At 43.0% G+C, this 22,145-nt stretch overlaps 1 protein-coding gene across 1 annotated transcript; it reads right to left on the reverse strand.

Annotated features, from left to right (window-relative positions):
• Positions 1 to 318: 318 nt before the first annotated feature.
• On the reverse strand, positions 319 to 10,473 carry LOC121798400. Its single transcript, XM_042197388.1, has 4 exons — positions 8,966 to 10,473; positions 3,149 to 3,588; positions 1,339 to 2,950; positions 319 to 885 (listed from the first exon to the last, which is right to left on the reverse strand). The coding sequence occupies exons 1-3, from the start codon at positions 10,415 to 10,417 to the stop codon at positions 1,462 to 1,464; spliced, it is 3,381 nt and encodes a 1,126-aa protein (XP_042053322.1). The 5' UTR covers positions 10,418 to 10,473; the 3' UTR covers positions 319 to 885; positions 1,339 to 1,461.
• Positions 10,474 to 22,145: the final 11,672 nt, after the last annotated feature.

Raw genomic sequence — 22,145 nt, forward strand, 5'->3', positions numbered from 1 at the left:
TAATGTTACTCAAAATCGACAGGCTCCCCCCAAAGATCAATGTAACCACTGATCAATCAAGATCTCAGATGATAAAAGATCAACTATAGTGGCCAAAGATCACGATGAGCATTCTATTATTAACCCATCATTTCATTAATCGGTCTATAAATACATTTGAAGACGTGTCATGTGACAAATACGATTAATCATTGAAAGTTAAAACAATGTTTTTAATCAAAAGAAGGTAATTTGCGTGTATTTAGTTTTTTTACATTTTCTTATTTTCTCCATAACCTTTTTTTATTCATCTAAATACATAACTTGGAGATTTTCGGATTTTTTTCCCTCACAATCTATTTATTTTTAATTTAAAACATATTTTCGTACGAATAGTGCAGTTAAATAGTCTCTGCCGAAAAGAATAACAAATACAGAAACCACAAAAATCTGCGGGCACTCGAGACCGATTGTTCTGGCCGAATGGTAGCACAGTTACATCTGGACACGGAGATCAAGCTTCATCTTCTGTCCAAAGGCCACATTAACTTCCATCATGCTCGTCTCATGCCATCATCTTGTCGGGTAAATGCCTCTTTTTCGTTCCCAGAGCCTTCCTGCATCTCAACTTATAGTGTACAAATTACTGTAAGGGAAAACCACAGATTCATTATCTATCTTGATTCTTGAGGTCCAACATTAACACGTGATGTGGGTCGAGTTGGTTTCCTCAATTGCTCCAAAGCTCGTAGATAATGTGTCAATGAGAGCTCTCTCAGCCAGCTTCAGCTACTCCGGGATGTGTATTTTGGATCCGAATTCTAGCTTCAACAAAGATGTACTTCCCCAATTCCAAGAATCCATGTACCCACTCTTGTGTTCCTGTGATGCTGCTGTTTGGGGAGACTACACAGTTTGTTTCAATTAGAAGCTTTCTAAAATCAAGAACAGAGCAACAGAGACAGACACATAACCGTAGGCATATGTGAGAACTATAACAAACATGCATGTTGTAATTCAGAGTAGTTTGTTTTTTTCTTGAAATGTGTAACACACTTACGGCCAAATCAGCAGCATAGAATGTTTCCTAATCTCCAGACTAATTTTAAGTGTTTCTTCCTCTGAAATACTATGTCGTTTCATGACTAAGAAACTGAGTACTTCCACTTAGCATATCAAGCAACCACTGAGTAGGAACTAGTAATCATATCGGAAGCCAAAGGTCACTAGAGCAGGAAGGAACAAGAAGTAAAATAGAATACAATCAAAAGAAAATATGATAGTAAACGAGCAGATAAAACTGAGACCACCATATGAAGCAAACATATAAAGTAAACTGAAAAGAGGAAGGGTCAGTACCTGTTCCATGACCATGCTCAACAATGCCTTATTTTTGAGTGAACAAGAATAAAAGAATTTGAAGCCAAGTCCTGAACAGCGTCAATCAAAACATAATCCAGTTGAAGGGTTGTGAAGAAGGCTTCACTCCAAAAATAAAGCTTCCAAATAGTCGTCAACATAGGCTAGGCATGGCCAATGGTCAGTTCTAATCCGGACCAGAGTTGAAAAATCACGAATCTCCAGCTGAAATAGGAGATGGAATCTTGGTGGAAGAAATATCAAAATGTGACAGTAACCAATGTTTTCTCTAGCAGCTGTAATTTGAGTCCCTCCATCATCTTCTTCTTCATCACCAAAGTACTTGAGATAAAGGGCCCCTTGAGCACTAGTTGGTGAACAAGTTATATCCAATGAAGAATCTGAGCTGGAATCCTTCCATATAACATCCTTGATCACGCCCCCTGATTTCACCATGCCAACAAGTGGTTCACCAATGACACAAACAACAAAAGGTGCCAGGTGTCGCTCAATAGCTTCAACCAAAGCTGTCACTGGAACTTCAAGAAGTTTTACGGATCGCGTCCCACTTATAGCAGCAATCCCTCTTCCTCCTTTCAGGGCAAAGGTTTCTCTACCGGTGCTGGATGCTGTCTCACAGGCCTCCCATAATGCATTGAATAGATTCACATAGTACCTCGGAACATCATCTTCAGCAATGTCATCTGGAACAATAGCTCTGAGAAACATATCCTCAATCCCAACAGAAATGCTATGAAGCTGTCCTTTGATTACCTGACCATTATCTGCATTAGTTTCAATGAAAACATCAACCAGGCCAGGCATTGGTTCTCGTGGCTCAAACTCTATACACACAGGAGCTTTAAAGCTATCTTCTTCTACATGGCCATTCTCCACAGAAACAATAGCTAATGAATCAGCTTGGCTCAAAAGTTTATCATTTTTAGGTGGTGAGCCAAGAAGGAAAGGAATATGAAATGGGGAAATAGCTCCATATGGTGAGGAGGAAGTGAATGTAAGCACTATAGCATATAGAGCAGGAAGTTGGTCCTCTCTGTCAAATGCATTAGCTGCTGTAAATTTCTCCCCTTCATCAACCAATAGCTCTGAGTCAAATCTCAAATTACAGGAGATCTGAATCTTGAGCCCTGGCATATGCCTATAATCAGGAATAGATATAAAATGTCTTCTCAGTTCATTGACGATCTCAGAATTTTTTGCATCCATCACTCGTAACGGCCCCTTTTGTTGATGAGGCAAATCATTCTCTAAGATAGTATCACCACTCATAGTTATCTCCAAGACCTGTTCCTCGCCTGCTGGTTCATTATCCCTGATGCCGTCAAAAAAACCAGGCAAACCAGGATTGGTGCCAAAGTTAGGAAGGGACAAGGACCATGACTGCTTCACTAGTAATGACGTTGCCCGTTCAATGTATATACAAGAAGCAATACTGCTAGACTTCTTAATATCAGGAAAAATTGAAGGGGACTGAAGACTAAAGAATGAGCCAGAATGAGTAGATGGAGATAACCCAGGCAAATGTTCCCCTGTATGCAGGATGTGCTTGAGCTTCTTTCCTGGTATGCCAATTAGCATTCTCAGGTAAAATCTGAAAAGGACCATGAAATCTCTGATATTGCGAACATGAGTAGCATAATAAAGTTACTTGATAGGAACAAAATGTTTACATTAGATTGAACTTTAGCCATGTTATTTATACTACAATGATCTTATATATAAATGAGGTTTTAGAATTGGATCATGCAAAAGTAGGCGGTAAGATAGGCCAAGAGACTGTAAGGTGTACCTCGCACTATCACGAACCTCCAGATCAGGAAAGAAAAGACAAATAGAGACCAGAAGATGAGATAACCCAATAAACAAGCTAGAACTGTGATGGTGGACCAGCATTGTTCTACAAATGCCAAGAATTTTACTCCCATGATGCCAAGATCTCAACCCACTATCAGGACCATGTTTCTCTACAAGAAAAACCATGAATCTCAACAGAAGGTTTAACAGCCCACTAGGTGAGACGTTGTCATTTTCAGAAATTCTCTCAAATATAGGAAAGTAAGATCCCAGGTTATAGTCTTTTTTGAGTTTCGGAAGCAGATGTTTATCTAGTGTTTTAAGGAGATGTTCTCCCAACCAGCGGTGTTTGTGGCATCCCAAGAGCCTATCAACGAATGCAACAACTACTGGCACCAATCCCTTGAATTCTGAAGTTGAGTCCACCAGTCTCTTCTGCAAATGAAAACATAATGATACCATAATGCATAAAACTTCACCCTAGTACCGACATTAATGAAAATCAAAATTGAAGATTAAAATTAAGGTAACTGTGTCAGAGATACCAAACTTGCAAACAACGTACATAATATGCATTGAGAGTCTAACAGAGATAAGCAGCTGCTGGCTGGAAAGTGGAAACGAACATGAAACGCAGTAAAAGAACAGAGGACGTGAAAAACCAGAACAAAATAGAAACTGAACCGAAAATTAATTACAAACGATAAAACTCCTCCGAAAAGGGTACACGCCTCCAAAGAGGGCTACAGCAGTCACTGGACTCAAGACTAAATTTCTGCTTACTTAAAACTAAAAAACATAATTCTATTTATAAGACTCCAACTCTAATTGACTTAAGACTCTTAATCCTGCTGAAAATTGGAAAAGATAAATTAAACAACTATGATACGGATGTTTGTTGGAGGGGAGTGGTTTGGCCAGAATAATAGGGAAGTGGTTAGAGGGGAAATCCCAATATTATCTCGCCTGATTAGTTAGTTCAATTTCAGAGATTTTATTGTTATTTTGAATTATTGTAGATTTGTTTAGCCGCCTATATAAGGCGGGTCAGTAGGAGTAGCTGATCATCTTTGGAGAGATCACCAATTTGGACGGTTGTAGACCGTGGCCTCCTTGTGAGGATTATTTTCTTGTATTTCTTTCTGTTAGGTTATTTCCATCCGTTCTTGTTCTGTTCCTATTCAATCAAATTAGCCGAGAGTTTTATCCCAAAATTCTATACTGTTTTCTTGGAGCATTTTATTAAGACAGATTGTGTGAGTGAGTATATCTTTCTGGAAGAAGCTATCGCGCACACCTTGTGCTGATTCCTCATTGACGGCCTTTACCTCCTAACAATTGGTGCGGTGAACGATGGTGTCTCCGCTTAACACAGACACCCGTTTGGATGGTTTGGAGAAGGTTGTCGGCGATCTAGAGAAGAAGACGGAGACGTTGGCCACTATGGTCAATAAATTGAAAATTCAATGCCTGAAAATGGACGAAGGTGTATCGGTGCTGGGGTCTCAACTCGAGAAGTTCAGGGTGGAAATGCGGGCTGCTTTCTTTTACGGGAATCCGAACAGCACTACTGGTTTGTTCCCTAAAGATTCGTCTAACGAGCACGGCTCCAACACGAAAATTCCAGGTGGCACACCACCAATCACAATCCCCACATTCGACGGATCCAATGCGATTGCGTGGCTCGCGCGGGCTGAACAGTACTTCCTGGTGTCAAAAATTCCACTGGAAAATCGCGTGAGTGTTGCCATGGAAGCCTTGGCAAGCCCGGCCTTACCATGGATCTAACTCCTTATGCGACGAATTCCCACTCTATCTTGGGACCGTTTTACGCAGGAAATGATGAAACGTTTTGGTGATTCAATAGCATGGAAACCCAAGAGTGTTGATGTTCGCTAGGAGATACCAACTATTACCACGTCAGCAATCCACACTGATATCAACACTAAAGCAAGCAATAGAGTGTCCCTGCCCTTGGCGGTACAACAGCCCATTCCACCTCCAGTTTTGGTGCCTCTACCACTCCCTGTCCACCTACACTAGCAAAGGTGACAGCACCGATGTTGTCCTCTAGTCCACCTACAACAGCCAAGGAGAATACTCTACACGCCATCCAACAACCGCTACCTATACAGCAAATGTGCACACCCTTGACAGTACAACCACCCATTCCACCTCCAGTTTTGGTGTCTCTACCATCTCCTCCCAGTCCACTTACACCAGCAACTCCACCTAGACTAGCACCAGTGACAGCACCGTTGTTGTCCACCTCCGGCCCTTACATTTTGCAGTTTCAATCTCCGTTCTCATCCTTGCTGCAAAGTTTAGTTTCCGCTGCCCACCAGTCCACACCTATGGCGGTTTCCTTTCCAGGATCTCTATTTTCATTGGCAGGTGCTCCATTCTCCTATCTGGTCATGCTGCGATTCCTACATATAGTTGGCAATCTTCTATGGTTCGATGCTCTGGCTACTACTCGAAAGCATGAGTTTGAACCTCCACCGGACAGAGTGATGTATTTTGAATTTTAACATAGCCTTGAGGACAAGGCTGTTTCGAGAGTGAGGTAGTTGATACGGATGTTTGTTGGAGGGGAGTGGTTTGGCCAGAATAATAGGGAAGTGGTTAGAGGGGAAATCCCAATATTATCTCGCCTGATTAGTTAGTTCAATTTCAGAGATTTTATTGTTATTTTGAATTATTGTAGATTTGTTTACCCGCCTATATAAGGCGGGTCAGTAGGAGTAGCTGATCATCTTTGGAGAGATCACCAATTTGAACGGTTGTAGACCGTGGCCTCCTTGTGAGGATTATTTTCTTGTATTTCTTTCTGTTAGGTTATTTCCATCCGTTCTTGTTCTGTTCCTATTCAATCAAATTAGCCGAGAGTTTTATCCCAAAATTCTATATTGTTTTCTTAGAGCATTTTATTAAGACAGATTGTGTGAGTGAGTATATCTTTCTGGAAGAAGCTATCGCGCACACCTTGTGCTGATTCCTCATCGACGGCCTTTACCTCCTAACAAACTAATTAACAACTAAAAGATAAATACTTCAGAGAATAGAGCAGGGAACGGCTACTGCAGTAAATACAGCATGGACAATTGATATCAAGTTATCAACTTCCCCGCTGTCGAAACAGCCTTGACCTCAAGGCGGATGTAGATATGGCCAAGGTGAAGCGTTGCAGCCACCAGAACTTGGATGTGCAGGCATGACTGGTGCAGCATTCCAAATTAGGCTATACGCATCAGTATTTTCATCTGAATTAACCAACAAGTATTGCAATGTTTTTGGTGGGCAAAGGTGAGTTGGGCTGTAGCTAAGGCCACAACGGAAACAAATACCATCGGCCCTATGTTGTCTGACTTCCTCATCTGTCATAGTGTGAAATTGGCATTGGAGTGGCTATGGTGAAGGAGTTGGTGCTGATGAAGCTGAAACGGAAATAGTAGCAGGAGACTGGAGAGGACTGTGGGTTGGGGCTGGACTGAAAGTTGCTTTGGACCGAAACAGATTTAGATAAGGTATCACGTGCGAAGAGAATATAAGACTGATGAACAGTGTAAATCAGCTGGGCGTGGGATACCTCCATCGTGCTGCTAACGGTAATGCTTGGCGAAGACAGGAAGTCAACCCGCTTAATAATCTGTACAAGCTCAAAATAACTGCAGATGCCTGAATCCTTTATCTGTAGCGGATGTGAGGCCTTAGATCACCCAAAAAGAACCCTAGGCACAGCCCTGGTCGAGGATGCCTGGTAGTTGGATGAGGTGGGCTTCAAAGGCTGCATTGTAATCGTCCAATGAGAAGTCTTGGCCTTGTAGGGCGGTGCTATTGCCAAAACATAGCAACATCTCATGGGTAAATTGTGCTCACGTGAGAGCCGGGGAGCGGCGAAGTAATGTCTGAACAAACGGCACCGTTGGCCCCGGATAATGCGATTATCCGGTAAGCGTGAGCTTAACCCGTTGCTTAATCGGTGTCCTGTTGACTAGAAATTATCGTCCTGCACACGTGAGCCATGAAAGAGCGTCAGTCCCATCGAAAGTGGTGAAAGGACATTGTTGGGTGTATACAGAAGGAAAGAGTAGCAGTACGGCTTGGCCAAGGGAATGAGCGGCAAACGGCAGTGTTGGAGCCTTGGAGGAGTAGACAAGGTTTCACGTATGTTGTGCAAGGATTCCTTCAATAGAAAGGGAGGTAAGTGTTGCATGACATGTTCGAGTAGTGTATGGATGCGTTTTTGTTTCTCAGAATGGGTGGAAGAAATTGCTTTCAACTCATTTGAGATCATTTACGTGTGACCTTCGACCGTCTTCTCTAATCCGTCAAGCCTAGCATCTATGCTTTGTGTCGAACCATCGTTCACGGCACCAAATTGATGGAGATAAGGGGGGTGTTGGCCAGAAACAGACAGAAAACACAGGAAAAGAACAAAGGACGGGAGAAACCACAACTAATTGGATAGAAACTGAACTAAAAATAAATTACAAACGATAAACTTCTCCGAAAATGCTACACATTTGAAAAGGGATACACACCTCCAAAGAGGCTTACAAAAATCATTGGACTCAAGACTAATTTTCTGCACGCTTAAAATTGAGAAACATAAACCTGTTTATAAGACTCCTAATAAAGACTCCAACTCAAATAATGAAATAAAACTCTATTTAACTAATGACTCCTAATCCTACTCAAACTTGTCAAAGATAACCTAAATAAATAATTAACTTAAAGATAAATACTGCAAAGAACTATGCATGGAATGACTAAAGGTGGAAATACAGCATGGGCGATCAATATCAGAGTCATCAGTTCTTCTAGGGTTAAAAAATAGAGAGCTAAAAATTTGAACAAATTCTTGCTCGAAGTTAGCAAATAGCAAGCGGCGGCACGAATTATAACAGGCTCTTGAGGGATTCTGACGGCCACTAATGTACTCCCCCCGTTCCGTGGTAGTGGAGGGTTTCTTTTCGGCACGCGATTTAAGAAAAATTGTGTTAAGTGAGTTAAGTAAATGAAGAATAAAGTAGGAAGTGAAAAAGATAGGGAGATGAAGATAGAATAAAGTAAGAGAGAGTAAAGTAAGTGAGAAGAAATGTGTTGACTTTTATTAAAAAGGGAAATGACTCAACTACTATGGAATGTACCAACATAGCAAAATGCCTCCACCATTATGGAACGGAGGGAGTATTATTTTTTATGTATATGTGATATTGATTACAGGCTTTTTAAAATGTGTTATAGGCGATATAAAGATGTTCTAGGGTTAAAAATTTTGGAACTAAATACAACTCCCAATATAACACCAAAAATTGCATCAAGTCCTCAATAAGTGCTCTATCCTAACCGGGGACAGTTGAGGTGTAAAACAAGTGAAAAATACAGTGCCTAGTTATGCTGAATCAGATTCAGTTGGAAAAGGGTCAGGTTCGATCTGATTGCTGCAAGATAGTACTACATAAGGCAAACTCCACCAGAACTAAAGCTTCCCTCCTCAATGTTAAAGTACTACATACAACCACACCAAAACTATTCTATTCAACAGTAATTGTGTCTTCTACATTACATTTAGTACAAACCGAAAAACTAAGAAAATAAGTTTTAAAAAAATAGAGCTCAAAATTATTATCATAGAAAGGCTGTCCTACTGTCTATTGCTTCATAGCAGACACACTAAAGGGTATTGGCATGAATTCGTGTTTATCATATGTGCTGATTTTAAACATATTAAAACTATACATCAAATGAACAGCCACTTAACAGATCCTAGAAAGATACCCTAAAAATTTTGGTAGTGTTAGCATACCTGTAAGGCGTCAAAAATGTTAGACTCCATAAGAGCAGAAACGGAAGAAGTAGCACTGTCAGAATGTGGTGATCCACCTATCAGAAACTTTTGGAAGGTGCGAAACGCCACTGCAGTTTCCGTGTTCCATGGTGGCAGCCATTCGAAAGATGATACTGAAAGAAGGCCGTCTTCAAATAGCTTGACTTTATACACCTCCTTATCCACCTCCACACCCTTTACAACATTTGCATCTCCAATATCAGAGAGCAATCTAGAGCAATATGCAAGCAGGTCAAGCTTCAAGGCTTTCATAGCCAGTGGATCGAATATTGTAGGATAAAACCTTAAGCTCATATCAATTATGCTTCTCTTTCTTGCTTCGTCCTCTCCCGCTGTCAAAGCAAATAGGCCCAACATCCAGTGAAGAGCCAACAACCTAAATACCAAATAATGATGGGACTCTTTCGACAATAACAACAATCTTGTAGCTACTTCAAACTCTTGTCCCTCAAATGAATCCAAAAACTTCACGTACATTCGCAAGAAAATGTGGCAGAGCAATGGCTTAAATGTGTATAGCAGCCATGAGAACTGCACTCTCAACAAAGAAGCCTGAAGTTCCAATTCTTCAGCTAAGGGAATGATGGCACCCATAAACTCCACCACACCAAATGAAGTTAAATACTGAGGGAAATCGAGCAAATACGCAACCACCTTCCTCAACTCTTTATAGCAAATCTCGTTCTCCTTCCACACGAAATCTGCCCCAACTCTATCTATCAAAAACTGAGGTAGGTTGAACGGGACCAGAGGGATTGTAGCATTACTAATCGACGCAATACTAGCCTTACTCGGCTTCAGCTTCACAATGTTTAGTACAGCAGTGGAGAGCAACAGAACGTACCACTGCGAAACGTGAGTGCGCTCGCTCTGGCAAAGAGACCACAAATGGGGAGCGATCTCAGAGAGCAAGCAGGGGAAAGCGAGCTCCAATTGGCGCAGGCACTCGCACGCGACGCCGCGCGTGTGGCGATCGAGGCTGTGGTTGGGGCGATTGATGATAGTCAGCAGCAGCTCGACAAGGCCGCAGAGAGGCGGCGCGCCGCCGCCGAATTCGTCGGCCTCGGAGAGCGATGTGACGAAGACGGCAGTGGTGGAGATGAGGAATTGGTCCTTGAGGGGGAAGGGGTCGCTGGGGGACTGGATGACGGAGCGGAGGGCGTCGAGGAGGCGGAGTAGGAAGGGCGGCGGAGGGGGCGAATCTTCGAGCGAGTGGTGCTCGAGGAAAGTGAGGATGAGGAGCTTAAGTTGGATGGAGAGGTCTTTGCGGAGGATAGAGGAGAGGCAGAGGTCCGGAACGGATGAGCCGCCGGTCCAGCGATGGAGGCGGGCGGCGCCGTCGAGATTGTAATCGTCGATTAGGGAGTCCCATTCCGGCGGAGAGAGGGGTTTCGGCGGCATTCCGGCCATCGGTGTGTGTTAACATAAATCATAAATCTGGTAATGCGGAATGGCTGTACTGATTTTTATTTATTTTTTTATAAATCAATTTTATTAGTACTTTGTCATTAATTATAGTGATATTTGCCATTATTTAAATTTATAATTATATTCTACTACTATTGACTGGACATTAGCACGAAAGGCTGCGTGCACGATGTAAATTGTTTACTTTATTCGTAGCACTAACTTCAACCGTCCAAAATGAATATGGAGTAGTAATTTGAAAATTATTAGAGCATCCGCAATGGCGGACTTCCGCGCGGAATTCCCACGGATGTCCCGAAATTCCGTCGCGGACATCCACCATTAGGCGTACCCGCCACGGATACGGAATTGGGCTGAGGACGTCGCAGGTCCGCGGCGTTAAGCAGAATTCCGCACTGAATTATACTTTATTTCATTTTTTTTGTAATGTCTATATATACCGCTCGTTGAACTTCATTTCATTTCGCACCACTTGTTTTAACAAGTTTCTCTCTCTCTGAATTTCTTTTATATAATAGTAATGGCCGGTAGTGGTAGTGGTAGTGGTAGTGGCCATCATGAAGACGTAATGGCTCCGATTTAGGCACGTGTGCGGGAGGCCGCGGCGAGGGAGGAACAAGAGGCCTCGGCGCCGGCGATGCCTCGACCCATCCACCGTCGCACTATAGTACCCCGCGACCACCTCGCTGCCCACCGTCGGTTGTACGAGGACTACTTTGCGCCGGAGCCACAGTTTGGGGAGACCCTATTCCAGTGACGGTTTAGGATGCAGCGGCCGCTGTTTATGCGTATCGTTGGCTCTTTGGAGCGTCGATAAGGGTATTTCAGGGTACGAGAGGATGCAGAGGGTAAACCCGGCCACACACCGATTCAGAAGTGCACTGCCGCACTCAGGCAGTTGGCGTACGGAGGTGCGGCGGACATGTTCGACGAGTACCTTCACATCGGTGAGTCGACAGCCCACGACTGCCTGAAGTATTTTTGTCAGGGCGTTAGAGAGATATTCGGAGATAGGTATCTTCGGAAGCCTACCCCCGAAGATTGTCAGGCTCTGCTGGATATGCACGGGGCTCAGCACGGCTTCCCGGGGATGCTGGGCAGCATAGATTGTATGCACTTGGAATGGAAGAACTGCCCGCTGCATGGAAATGGATGTACACTACCGGTTTCAAGGCCAAGAATCCCACGATGATCCTTGAAGCGGTAGCTGACTACCGGTTGTGGATATGACATGCCTATTTTGGAGTAGCCGGGTCGAACAACGACATCAACGTCCTCCAGTCGTCGTCCCTTTTCAACGACCAGTGCATGGGCGTCGGTCCGACCGTCAACTTCGTCGCCAACGGCAACCAGTACAACATGGGCTATTATTTGGCGGATGGGATATACCCGATGTGGCCCGTCTTTGTGAAGACAATCAGATGCCCAACGGATGCGAAGAAGGTATACTTTGTGCAACGTCAGGAGGCAGCGTGCAAGGATGTGGAGCGGGCATTTGGTGTGCTCCAGGCTCGATGGGCGGCAGTGAAGGGTCCATCACGGCTGTGGTACGTTGACAGTGTCGCCGACATCATGTACGCATGTATTATCATGCACAACATGATCGTCGAAGATGAAGGTCCAGCACTGACCGATTGGGCCAATGATGATGTTTATGCTGCGGGTCCAAGCCACAGCGTGGCCACTAGCAATGTACGCATGGGGATTCCCCATGACGACGTCGATCGAGTCCGTGCATTTGCCGACATGCGCCAAAAACAAGCCCACGTTCGACTCCAGAATGATATTATTAAAGAAGTGTGGCAGCGTAGGGGTCGTCGTTGATGTAGTTTTTAATTATTGAAATGTATTTTTTTTATTTTGTGAAATGTACTTTTCTTATTTTAATGGAATTTTTTCCTTATTTTCGTCGAAATTTTAATTACGTAAATTGTTTACTTCTGGAAATTGTTTAATTTGTGAATTTGTGATTTTTTTTAATGTGGGAATTCCGTTGGGAATTCCGCAGGGGAATTCCGCCATTGTGCAGTGGGAAGTCCGTATGATGTGGTAGTGTAGTGAGAAGTCCTTATGACGTGACAGGAGGTGTTTTTGGGAATTCCGCAGGGAATTCCGCCGGGACATCCGCACCACTACGGATGCCCTAAGGAGAATGGTTTACAACTTTAAATTATTTTTTGAGTTTTGACATGATTTCTTCTATTCCAATCTGGTGTGATGAATTTGACGATGGGTGTAATCTAATTGGTAAAGATACATTTTAGAACGAATAAATTAAGAGTTCGAGTTACTTTGAATGTGTATATGATAAAAAAAATATCATTCGATAAGAATAACTGGTTTGTTAAGTATAGCATACGTGGTAGATGATCAAATAAAATATTAAGTGCATCTCCGTTATTAGATCAAAATGATCTACTTCATTATAGGTACATTTTAGTTTACAATATGAATTTGAAAATAAAGAGTGAACTATTATAGTGAAGTATTTTACTTCGTGAATGATTTAGTTATGTAATGACGTTTTGGTTCACTCCTTCGTGTAGTAAACTAAATCACTCTTATAGTGAACTAAATCGCTCTTATAGTGAACTATATTTGCGTTCTCTAGTTATGCATTTAAGTAGTGATTTCCCTATATCACTACTCTGTGTCATGTGCAGAAAGTAAATGAATTGTGGTTAATTTAAAATTTTATAAGTTTCATTGAATGAATTAACATACATTGTATTGGACATTTAAAACTTGCTTGAGATGATATTGTTTGTTATGGGATGTGATCTATTGCTAACTTACCATTTAATTGCTAACTACAACTAATTTAACATTATAAGATTTTAAAGATCTAATGGTCTATAAATTGCCACATATAAATTCGTTTTTTATATAAAAATTCTAAAAATTCTAAAAATTTAAGGTTCTAGATCAAAATGTCAACACAATGAATTAAGCATATCAACATCATGCTTTGAATATGTCAACACAGTTTTATATTGACATTTTACATGTATTAAGTTGACATATTTTGTTAGTTATGTTGACATAAAATTGTTGACGAAATATATGAAAATTTACAAAAATATTATCAAATTTTGACATCGGAACATATGCAAGTGAGATCTCGTTAGAATCATTATAAAATTATCTTTAATTTAATATATTTTGTGTAAAAAATAATATAAGTTCAGATAGTTATAATCATTTAAAGTTTTGAGATATTTTTTAAAAGTGAGTTATAACTAACTTTTTGTTAATTGATATTAATATCCCTAATTGATATTTTTTTTGCATCTTATTGATATTCGTGGATGAATGATCTTGTGCCTTGATTTAATAATCCAATATCTATAATTTAGTTATAGTTAGCCATTTAAGAGGAGAGCAATATAACAAACCTTTGTTTGTCATTGTATTGGACAACCAGTCAACCATTATCTCTCGTTATATTGGATAGTGATTTTGTCCAATAGTAATTTATAGTAATATTAATTTTCTTCCATTGTACTACCGCTTTTGTCCAACCAATAAACATGTTTTCCGTCAAAACCAATACATTCTTGAAATTTTTCAAAAAAATATCCTGGTAGAGAATCACTTAAGAGCATGCACAATGTTGAGCAGGATGGCGTCCGTCCGTCTGTGCTAGCAGCACGGAGACGCTGTCCGCCGCTGGCACAGCGCTGCTCGATGCATCGAGCACGTCCGTGCCAACGAGCAGGGGACGTGGCAGGCGCGGATTGGCCAACGGCTTAGCCGTTGGCAATTTTGTTTTTTGTTTTTTTTTTAAAATCAGTTTTTAATTAAAAAAACCGATTAAAAAAAATATATTTTCCCACTTCCCAAAAAATTATATCTGTTTTCTACCCACTTTTAATTCTTTTTCATTTTTTCCCCAAAAAATACACATTTTCATCTATAAATAACCTCACCTTCACACCCAAAAATTCACACCACACTACACAATTCTCATCTACATTCTCTCATTTCCCTTCTCATCTACATTCTCTCATCTCCATTCTCAATCTTCCACTCCTACAACATAACAATGTCCGGCCACTGCGATCACCCCCCGGGCTCCCACGGTTGGAACCCCGATTGGTTCGGTTCACAACCGTTTCCTAGTCCGGAAACAGAATATTCGGCCCCTCCTCAAACCCAAAGTTTGGGAGTTCCGGGTGGCTACCGGCCTTACCCGATCGACGACCAAGATGCCCCCGAAGGGCAATACGGGTGGACACCCAAGACTAGAGTGAGGCCGAGCGGCCCCTCCCAAACTCCGACTCCCCCTACTCGCGGTGTCCGCACACCGTACACTCCGACGGAGATGGAGCAATTGTTCAAGGCGTTCTTGTCAATCTCCGAAGATCCTGTTGGTTCTACTGATTACAAGAGATAAAAGCCGGGTGTAATACAACCCAAAAGAAGGAATACAAGAAACGAAACTGAACTGAATTACAATGAAACAAATCAACCGTGAACTAAGTTTAGCCGAGTCGAGGAGGGCTCTTCCCGCAAGACGAGATACGCCCCGGTAGTGCTCTTCCGTTTGGCGTGTCGTCCCCAAAGGTAAAATGGCTACGTCTCTATTGATGCAGCACCGCAATCAGTAGAGCTCCGGCGAACTGGATGGAGGAGAGGGCGGAGCTTCGACAGAAGGACAATGCAGAGAGAGGGAGAGAGCTTATGATGATGCAGAAGGCTTGTAATGGTGTGTCCTAATGCAGTGGTATGGCTAGCCTATTTATAGGCCAAGCCACCATGCAGGGTCAACCGAGCCATGAAGGCTCATCATGGCAGATTCGTAACCGCCGTCGGTTACGAGCGTGTGGCAGGCGTGTGCCTATCGCATGTGGAGCGTGTGGATTTCTCACGTGGCAGCCGTGACTGTGCCTCGCTTGACGACATGTCAAGCCACTTGGATTGCTGAGTCGGCGGTGGTCTAAAAAGAATAGTTTGGGCCAAGCCCCAAGCCCAAAGACCACCCAAAGACCAATTGCCAAGATCCAAGCCCAAGATCAAGATCGAGATCGAGATCGAGATCGAGATCGGGATCGGGATCGGGCTCGGGCTCGGGCTCGGGCTCGGGCCCGCGGCCCGCGCCCACGCCCACGCCCACGAGCACGAGCACGGGCTCGGGCGGGGCGGGCTGCGGCGGCGGCGCGCGCGTGTGGGCTTTTTCACCCATCTTGATCCACTATAATTATTAAGTAACATAAAGTCACTTAATTTAAACACATTAAAGATGTATTAATCTTCCAATGTGGGATAATTAACACTAGTTAATTATTCCCTAAGCACATGCTCCAAGCTTTAATTAAAAGCTAATTATGCCCAACTTTAATCCACTATTTCTCACTCACCGGAAATCGAATTTGAGAAAGTGAATATACTACATTTATCTACGTAAAATGTAGATCGACGCTATATCATTTAATTTCACAAAATTAAATGTCTCGTCACATTTATTCTTTGGTCAAAACCATTGACCGGGCATATTTAATCCATGATTTTTACAATCCCCCACATGAGTGGAAATAGCCAAATGCATATGCATGCAGACATAAGCTCAACCCTCGAGAGGTATATAAGCATAAGGATAGGTAGTTGTTGACTTTGAACCCTCCATAGTCGACACCATCGGATACACAGGCGGCTTAGTAGCGTGATGCTTTGAACTAATCCCCCACGGCGTGCACCGAGACAATGGTGTTAACGCTTAAACACCTCAACCTCATCCGTTCTCACGTTTTGTGTCCATTGCGGTCTTGGACACCACTTTGGATTCATAAGTACGTTTTATGAAGCGACCACACTTCGCACTTACATAGGTGATTCTTAGTCAAGTACCTTGCCATACTTGGTCTCTTTGAGAACTACATCCCTTTGAGATCTTTAAGAACCATTAAAAGTCATAGACTTAGCCTTTACCACTAGGCAAGTTCTCCAACACTCTATTGCTCTTAGGGAATAGATATAGTTTGAGTGTTTTCCATGAACTCTCATAGCTTAGTTGTCCCTTTGAACCAAGTTCTTGGGATCTCCAGTCATCATGGTTGGGTTACCACTGTGATAGTTCTTTAGTTTGTGGATTTCAAACCCATTCCCTCTAGCAACTTATTCATTTGATCACGGTTTAACCATTTGGTTAGCGGATCCGCTAGATTATCTATTGACTTCACATAGTCAATTGTAATCACCCCTGTTGTGATCAAATGTCTCACAGAGTTATGTCGTCGACGTATATGTTGAGACTTACCGTTATAGAAGCCATTGTTTGCCCTTCCAATAGCTGCTTGGCTATCGCAGTGGATCAGCACTGGTGGCACTGGCTTAGACCAACATGGAATGTCTTCAAGGAAGTTCTTAAGCCACTCGGCTTCCTCACCAGCCTTATCCAAGGCAATGAACTCCGATTCCATTGTTGATCGGGCTATACAGGTCTGTTTTGTGGATTTCCACGATACAGCACCACCCCCAATAGTAAAGACATATCCACTTGTTGAAAGTGAGTCTCTATTATCGGATATCCAATTGGCATCACAGTACCCTTCAAGTACCGGGGGGTATCTCGAGAAGCGTAGCCCATAATTTTGAGTATGTTTTAAATATCTCAAAACCCTTACAAGAGCTCTCCAATGCTCTTTGCTTGGATTGCTCGTGTAACGACTCAACTTGTTCACGACACAAGCGATGTCAGGTCGAGTGCAATTAGTCAAGTACATAATGCACCCGATGACCCGTGCATACTCTTCTTGAGCAACGGGCTCGCCTTTGTTCTTGCTCAAGTGAACGTCGAGTTCAATTGGAGTCTTAACCGGCGCGCCATCATAGGCTTTGAATTTATTCAATATCTTCTCAACATAATGTGATTGTGTTAAGATGATTCCATCATTCGTTCTTAGAATCTTCATTCCAAGAATTACATCGGCTAGACCCATGTCTTTCATGTCAAAGTTTCTCTTTAACATGGCCTTTGTATCGTTAATTACTTGAGTGTTGCTACCCAAGATTAACATATCATCAACGTAGAGACACACTATAACATGACTGTTATTAGTGCTCTTGATGTAGACACATTTGTCGCACTCGTTGATTTTAAACCCATTTGATAACATCACATTATCAAACTTCAAGTGCCATTGCAATGGCGCTTGTTTCAATCCATATAGGGACTTTACGAGCTTGCATACCTTTTTCTCTTGTCCAGGTACTACAAACCTTTCGGGTTGTTCCATATAGATTTCATCTTCTAGTTCACCATTTAGAAACGCGGTCTTTACATCCATTTGATGAATCTCAAGATTGTGCAATGCAGCAATAGCGAGAAGCACTCGTATAGATGTAATCCTTGTTACAGGTGAATAGGTATCGAAGAAGTCATGTCCTTCCTTTTGTTTAAAACCCTTTACTACTAATCGGGCTTTATACTTATCAACTGTTCCATCGGCCTTAAACTTTCTTTTAAGAACCCATTTGCATCCTAAAGGTTTAGCACCTTCGGGCAAATCAACCAACACCCATGTGTGGTTTAGCAAAATTGAATCAATTTCGCTTTGAACAGCTTCTCTCCAATGCAGCCCGTTTGGGCCAGCAAAGGCTACTTTTATCGATGTTGGTTCTTCATCCAACATGAAAGCAATGTAGTCAGGACCAAAAGTTTTTGGTGTTCTGACTCTATTACCACGTCTTAGTACTGTATCTTTTGGATCGGGCCTTGCACGCTTGCGGGATTCAGGTTCCGCATCTGCTGATTTAGAACTAGTGGCTTCTTCTTCCACTTGTTTAGAACTAGTGGCTTCTTCAATTCTTGTCTCAGAATTGGTTGAGACTTTTTCCTTGTCTTTGCAAGGAAATGTATTTTCGAGAAATACAGCATTCCTCGACTCAATTGTTATTCCTACTGTGATAGTCGATATTTCAGACTTGTGAACAACAAATCGATATGCACTACTGTTAAGTGCATATCCAATGAAGATGCAATCAACCGTCTTAGGTCCGATTGTAACTTCTTTGGGCGGAGGAACCATCACCTTTGCCAAACATCCCCACACTTTGAGGTATTTGTAGGATGGCTTCCTTCCCTTCCACAACTCATAAGGAGTGACATCTTTTCCTTTGAGAGGGATCTTATTCAAGATATAGTTGGCTGTCAAAACAGCTTCCCCCCATATGTTATGTGGTAATCCTGAAGTTAGAAGCAGTGCATTCATCATCTCTTTTAGAGTTCGATTTTTGCGTTCTGCAACACCATTAGATTGTGGTGAATATGGAGCAGTTGTTTGATGAATTATACCACTTGCGTTGCATAACTCCTCAAACGGGGCTACATATTCGCCTCCTCTATCGCTTCGAATCATTTTGATTTTACAACCAAGTTGATTCTCAACTTCGTTCTTATAATTTTTGAACGCTTCTATTGCTTCATCTTTACTTCTTAAAAGATAAATGTAGCAATACCTTGTGCGATCATCTATGAAAGTGATAAAGTACTTTTTACCAACTCTTGTTTGCACCATCTTTAAATCACATACGTCCGTGTGAATTAATTCAAGGGGTTTTGTGCTTCGTTCAACCGAGTGAAACGACAACTTAGTCATTTTTGCTTCAAGACAAATTTCACATTTATCTTGGGTATCCAATTCATTAGCCTTTAGTAAATCTAAATTCACTAATCTTTTAATAGCTTTTGAATTCACATGTCCCAATCTACAATGCCACAAATTTGAAGACTCAATCAAATAAGAGGAAGTAGATGCTTTATTCTTATTAGCCAGTGGCTTTGGAACACGCAGTGTTGCTACACTAAGCTTGAAAAGTCTGTTGGTTACATAACCTTTTCCGAGGGACTTCCCAAACTTATACAATGCAAACCTATCGGATTCAAATACAAGTTTAAAACCCTTATTCACTAGTATTGATCCTGAAACTAGGTTCTTCCGGATGTCCGGAACGTGCAGCGCATCCTTCAAGGTGATTGAGACGCCAGACGTCATCTTTAGGATTACATCACCAACTCCGAGGATTTCAGACGAGGCTTGATTCCCCATGTTTATCTTTCTCCCTTCAACGTTGTTGTAGGTGGAGAACATACTCCTATCTGCACAAACATGTGCAGTAGCGCCGGTATCAATATACCAGCCACCCTTGTTGTTGTTGACAAGGTTGACCTCTTCAGTGACCACAGCAATGAGGTCGTTCTCATCCCAGTCCTTGAATTCCTTCTCAATGACGTGGGCAGCCGGCTTCTTCTTCTTGCTGCGGCAGTCTTTAGCAAAGTGGCCTGGTTTGCCACACTTGTAGCAGTCGCCTTCAAACTTCTTTGAAGGCTGCTTTCCCTTCCCTTTGTCGTTTGGACGGTTTGGGCGAGGGCGTTTGTTGGAGGGACCGCCCCGCTCCAACAGGTTGGCTTTGGCTTCATTTGGGGTGAAGCCCTTAGCCTTTTGATCACTTTTGCGCACGTCGGCCTCAATGCGCAATTTCACGATCAAGTCTTCAAGGGTCATCTGCTTTCGCTTGTGCTTGAGATAACTCTTGAAGTCCTTCCAACTTGGAGGGAGCTTGTCAATGATCGTGCACCTTAGGAATTTGTCGGGCAAGGTCATCCCTTCAGCCACTAATGAGTGGATGATCATTTGGAGCTCTTGGACTTGCACCATGACGGGTCGAGAGTCGACCATTTTGTAGTCCATAAACTTGGATGCTACAACTTGTTTCGTCCCTGCAGCATTATCTATGCTATACTTCTTTTCTAGGTTTTCCCACATTTGTTTAGATGTGGTTACATTGGAGTATACATTATAGAGGCTATCATCTAATGCACTTAAAATAAAATTTTTACATAGATAATCCCCTTTTCTCCAAGCTTCATAGTCCGCCATGACTTCGAGCCTAGTCTCTTGGTCGCTTGGCGCGGGCGGCTCGTTCTCCGTGAGGAAGTTGGCGACGCCCAATGTTGTCAAGTAGAACAACATCTTCTAGTACCACCGCTTGAAGTCAGATCCTCCAAACTTTGGTGGCTTCTCGGCAGGTGGCATCATTCTTGGTGCCATAGGTGCTGCACTTGGTCCTTGGAATGAACCAATTCCGTTGCCCCCGAATGAGCCAACAACATGGTTGGGCATAGAGCCCCCACCATTCATGTTGGGCATAGAGCCCGCCATGGTCGTACCAGCCCCGAAGGGACTAGCACCCGCATGAGACCCGAAGGCCCCAGCATTCGTGTAAGACCCGAAGGCCCCAACACCCGTGTGAGACCCGAAGGCCCCAGCACTCGATCCATTAAAGGACCCGAAGGAACCACTAAAAGTGGAACCAACCGACCCACTCGAAGTGGATCCACTAGTGAGCCCAAGGGGGTTAACGAACTCCCAAGGGGTTGTTGAGGAAGAAGGATAGCGCCCGGGAGTGGGCATCATCGTCGGAATCGACGACGTGTTGACAGGTCTAGTGGTCGCCATGGTTGAAGGAATGGCGGCGGTGGTGGCGGCAGCGGTGGTGTTGGATTCCGTCGACATCTCCAGCAAAGGTGTATTAAGTTTTGAAATTTTAAGTTCAGTTTAGAGGTCAAAATCCCTTCAAAAGCAAGTTATCTCGTCTTGCGATTGTTGGTTCTACTGATTACAAGAGATAAAAGCCGGGCGTAATACAACCCAAAAGAAGGAATACAAGAAACGAAACTGAACTGAATTACAATGAAACAAATAAACCGTGAACTAAGTTTAGCCGAGTCGAGGAGGCCTCTTCCCGCAAGACGAGATACGCCCCGGTAGTGCTCTTCGGTTTGGCATGTCGTCCCCAAAGGTAAAACGACTACGTCTCTATTGATGCAGCACCGCAATCAGTAGAGCTCCGGCGAACTGGATGGAGGAGAGGGCAGAGCTTCGACAGAAGGGCAATGCAGAGAGAGGGAGAGAGCTTATGATGATGCAGAAAGCTTGTAATGGTGTGTCCTAATGCAGTGGTATGGCTAGCCTATTTATAGGCCAAGCCACCATGCAGGGTCAACCGAGCCATGAAGGCTCATCATGGCAGATTCGTAACCGCCGTCGGTTACGAGCGTGTGGCAGGCGTGTGCCTATCGCATGTGGAGCGTGTGGATTTCTCACGTGGCAGCCGTGACTGTGCCTCGCTTGACGACGTGTCAAGCCACTTGGATTGCTGACTCGGCGGTGGTCCAAAAAGAATAGTTTGGGCCAAGCCCCAAGCCCAAAGACAACCCAAAAACCAATTGCCAAGATCCAACTCCAAGTCCAAGCCCAAGATCAAGATCAAGATCGAGATCGGGATCGGGCCCGGGCCCGCGGCCCACGCCCACGAGCACGAGCACGAGCACGGGCTCGGGCTCGGGCTCGGGCGGGGCGGGCGGGCGGGCGAGCGCGTGTGCGCGCGTGTGGGCTTTTTCACCCATCTTGATCCACTATAATTATTAAGTAACATAAAGTCACTTAATTTAAACACATTAAAGATGTATTAATCTTCCAATGTGGGATAATTAACACTAGTTAATTATTCCCTAAGCACATGCTCCAAGCTTTAATTAAAAGCTAATTATGCCCAACTTTAATCCACTATTTCTCACTCACCGGAAATCGGATTTGAGAAAGTGAATATACTACATTTATCTACGTAAAATGTAGATCGACGCTATATCATTTAATTTCACAAAATTAAATGTCTCGTCACATTTATTCTTTGGTCAAAACCATTGACC

This window comes from Salvia splendens, chromosome 4 (assembly GCF_004379255.2).
Source record: "Salvia splendens isolate huo1 chromosome 4, SspV2, whole genome shotgun sequence".
In the NCBI taxonomy this organism is placed as follows: domain Eukaryota; kingdom Viridiplantae; phylum Streptophyta; class Magnoliopsida; order Lamiales; family Lamiaceae; genus Salvia; species Salvia splendens.

Bases quoted from the DNA above. Each gene is read 5' to 3' on its own strand.
- LOC121798400 (XM_042197388.1), bottom strand. From the start codon at position 10,417: ATGGCCGGAATGCCGCCGAAACCCCTCTCTCCGCCGGAATGGGACTCC. The intron at 3,589-8,965 runs GTATGCTAACAC...TTTCATTTGCAG, and splicing joins ACATTTTTGACGCCTTACAG to AAGAGACTGGTGGACTCAAC. The intron at 2,951-3,148 runs GTACACCTTACA...GGTCCTTTTCAG, and splicing joins GAGGTTCGTGATAGTGCGAG to ATTTTACCTGAGAATGCTAA.